Raw genomic sequence first — 2,702 nt, forward strand, 5'->3', positions numbered from 1 at the left:
AGGGCTGGGCATCGGCTCTCTCTAGAGATCAAGGCTTGGGATGCCAGGTGCCCCCACCTTGGCCTGAGTCCCAGCTTCCCTCTGGGCCAGCAGTGGGGACAGGGGACTGCTGAGGCACCCCAAGGAAGAAAGCAGTTACCACTGGTAAGGAGACCCCTCCAGACCTGCCTGGCAACATGGGCCATGCTGGCGCTCTGCACCCCAAGCCCGTCTGTGGCTTTGTCTGTCTCAGGGGCTGCAGCTTCCCTGGGGAAAGCTTTGTCTCACGGAGCAGGCTCCCAGCGCCCCCTGCTGGCCGCCATGGGCACAGCCCCTGCAGAGCCAACAACAAAAGCAGGACTTTCCTTTGGGGGTTGATGAAAACCACCACCCAACAAAGGCAGGGCGAAGCAGTGAGTACCTGAGACAGGAGGAGGAACGGACGGGTGGCGATTCCTGTGTCTAAAAGCAAACGTGACTGTACGACAGGGCAGAGCACCCACTGACCCCAGGGCAGCGGGCTTTGTCTCCTTCCTGGTCAGTGGCACCACCGAGGTGAAATGCAGGGCCAGGCAAACTACTGCCTCCGCGGGACAGTGTCCGCTGGGCAGGCCTGTTTGGACCGGGCAGTTCTCACAGAAGCTTTAGAGAAAGCAGATGCACACCCAGCCTAAGGACAACACCATGCATTCCGCTCGGTGGACCACGATCAACCAGTGCGGGGAGACCGAGAACACCGCACGCCACCTCCCCCTCACCCCCTGCTCAGCTGGGCCCAGCCCCACAGGCTGCAGAGGGCAGATGGAAAGGGCTTTTGGAGGGGGGCTCTAAAGCAGCAGGTGGGAAGGTAGAGGAGACTCGGGTGCAGACTCCTCGTGTCTAACTCATCCACGGGGACTCTAGCAGGACCTTCCCTCCCTCCTCAGACACAGGGAGGCAGGAGCCCAAGCCAGGGGCAGCCTGCACTTCCCCACGCGACATTACACTGTGGTCCCACCAGGAGCCCAAAGAGCTTCCTTCCTCCTGTCGCACGGGCCTTTTCTTCACTCTGGGCTTGGTGCCGGGTGGCTCCTGACACCCTGGGAAAATGAAGTGGTGACTGGCACAGGGGTGGGGGCCTCCTGCCCTGGGGGTGTTCAGACTACAGACAGGCCTGCTGGCGCTGGGCAGTGGAACCTGAGACAGCCTGAGGGTCTACCTTTTCCCTTCAAATGGCTCTCCACAAGCAGCAATGGAGATGGTGGTCAGGCCCCAGAGTGTTGATCCCAATGCTGGCACCTGGGCTCAACTCCAAGCGGGAGCCATTCTTTGGGGGCACAGCACAGCTGTCACTGGGGGGCATCTGGACAGCGGGACCCGGGGCTGCTGACTCAAAGGCTGTAGGTCAAACTCACCCAGTGGCCCTGAGGGACAGCGGCTGGACAAGAGGACCCTAAGAGGCAGTTCTGTCACCACACAGTCACTGAGTGTCACCGAGACGCAGCCCAAGGGCTCCATGAACAGCCACTGCCGCCTCTGCCAGAGGAGACCACCAGGTCAGCCCCCTAAGGAACTGGGAGGTGGCCGGGTTCTGGCACAGCAAAGGCCAGTTTAGAAAAGTCTCTGGCGATCAGAATGGGCAGCAAAGGCATTTGGAAGGACCGAGGTGCCTGGGAACTGGCTGCCAGCCCTCCCTGGCTCGGACTCAGGGCGAGCAGCACAGCTGGCTGGACTTGCCTCTGTCGAGGGCTGTGGGCAGCAGCCTCTGAGACACAGGGTGACCCATCACAGGCAGCCCGAAGGTGACCTCTCGAAGACCACTGCTTTGCTGGCCTCTGGCTCACCTTCTGCCCGGCGCACGCACCCACCTGAAGAGCTCTCGGATCTCCCGGCTGTTGGCCTGGAAGGGGATGTTCCGCACCAGGATCTTGGAAGTCGTCTGCTTTCTCGACACTTGCTTCTTTCGCGTGGACGTCGTGGCTGGCCTGCAGGGGAGAGGGTGCCGGTTATGGGGGGTGGTGGTGGCTGCTCCTGCCCTACCCTGACTGTACCCTTTTCCTCCCCAGAACCCTGGCTTCCGTCTTAGGTCCATAGAAGACTCCTGGCTTTGTCCCCAGGGGGCTGGGGATGAACTCGGAGGAAAGGATTCATCCCCTGGGTGACACGAGTCATAAACTTCTTGGGCCCAAAAGAGCTGCGAGGGCTCCACAGACATACCCACACTCGCTTGGGCGGTTTTCTGACAGAGCCCCTGATGCCAGGAGCCCCTAAACTCTGGGGCACGTTCCGTGGGCTTAGTGACAAGGGAGGCCAGCAGCTGCAGATGGGGCCAGGCAGGCCCAGCATTCACACCTCCGCCCCCTCCCAATGCTGCTCCAGAACATGGGCCACACCCACCCAGCCCGGCCTTGATGGGTTCTGGCTGAACCCATGTCTGCAGGCAGCAAGGGATCTTGAGGCTGACAGCAAGGGCTCTTGAGGCTGACTGCGGAAGTACGCCCCAGAGGCGTACAGAGAAGGGAGCTTCCCACTGGCCGAGAGCACAGGGTGCCGGCACAGCACACGCAACCCAAGTGGGTGTGTTTGACCCCATGGGCGAGGGCAGTGCCCCGCCCACACTTGTCAGCAGCCTGCGCTGGAATGTCCACGAGCCACAGCCTGTGATGGCTGACGCCACCAGGGAGGGCCTGTGCCAGCCGCCCGCCACGTTAGAGAGGACATTCGAGGTGGCTGCTGCTCTGGGT

General features: G+C 61.8%; 1 protein-coding gene across 2 annotated transcripts in view; it reads right to left on the reverse strand.

The window, feature by feature from the left end:
• Positions 1 to 2,702, reverse strand: part of RBM19 (RNA binding motif protein 19) — a 75,997-nt gene that overhangs the window by 43,623 nt on the left and 29,672 nt on the right. For both annotated transcript variants that reach the window (XM_045296861.1, XM_045296860.1), the window contains exon 21: positions 1,827 to 1,943. In XM_045296861.1, coding sequence (XP_045152796.1) covers positions 1,827 to 1,943 — 117 coding nt within the window. The remainder of the gene's footprint in view (positions 1 to 1,826; positions 1,944 to 2,702) is intronic.

This window comes from Echinops telfairi, unplaced genomic scaffold (assembly GCF_000313985.2).
Source record: "Echinops telfairi isolate 266 unplaced genomic scaffold, ASM31398v2 ScPeMD7_7412;HRSCAF=8450, whole genome shotgun sequence".
Taxonomy (NCBI): Eukaryota; Metazoa; Chordata; class Mammalia; order Afrosoricida; family Tenrecidae; genus Echinops; species Echinops telfairi.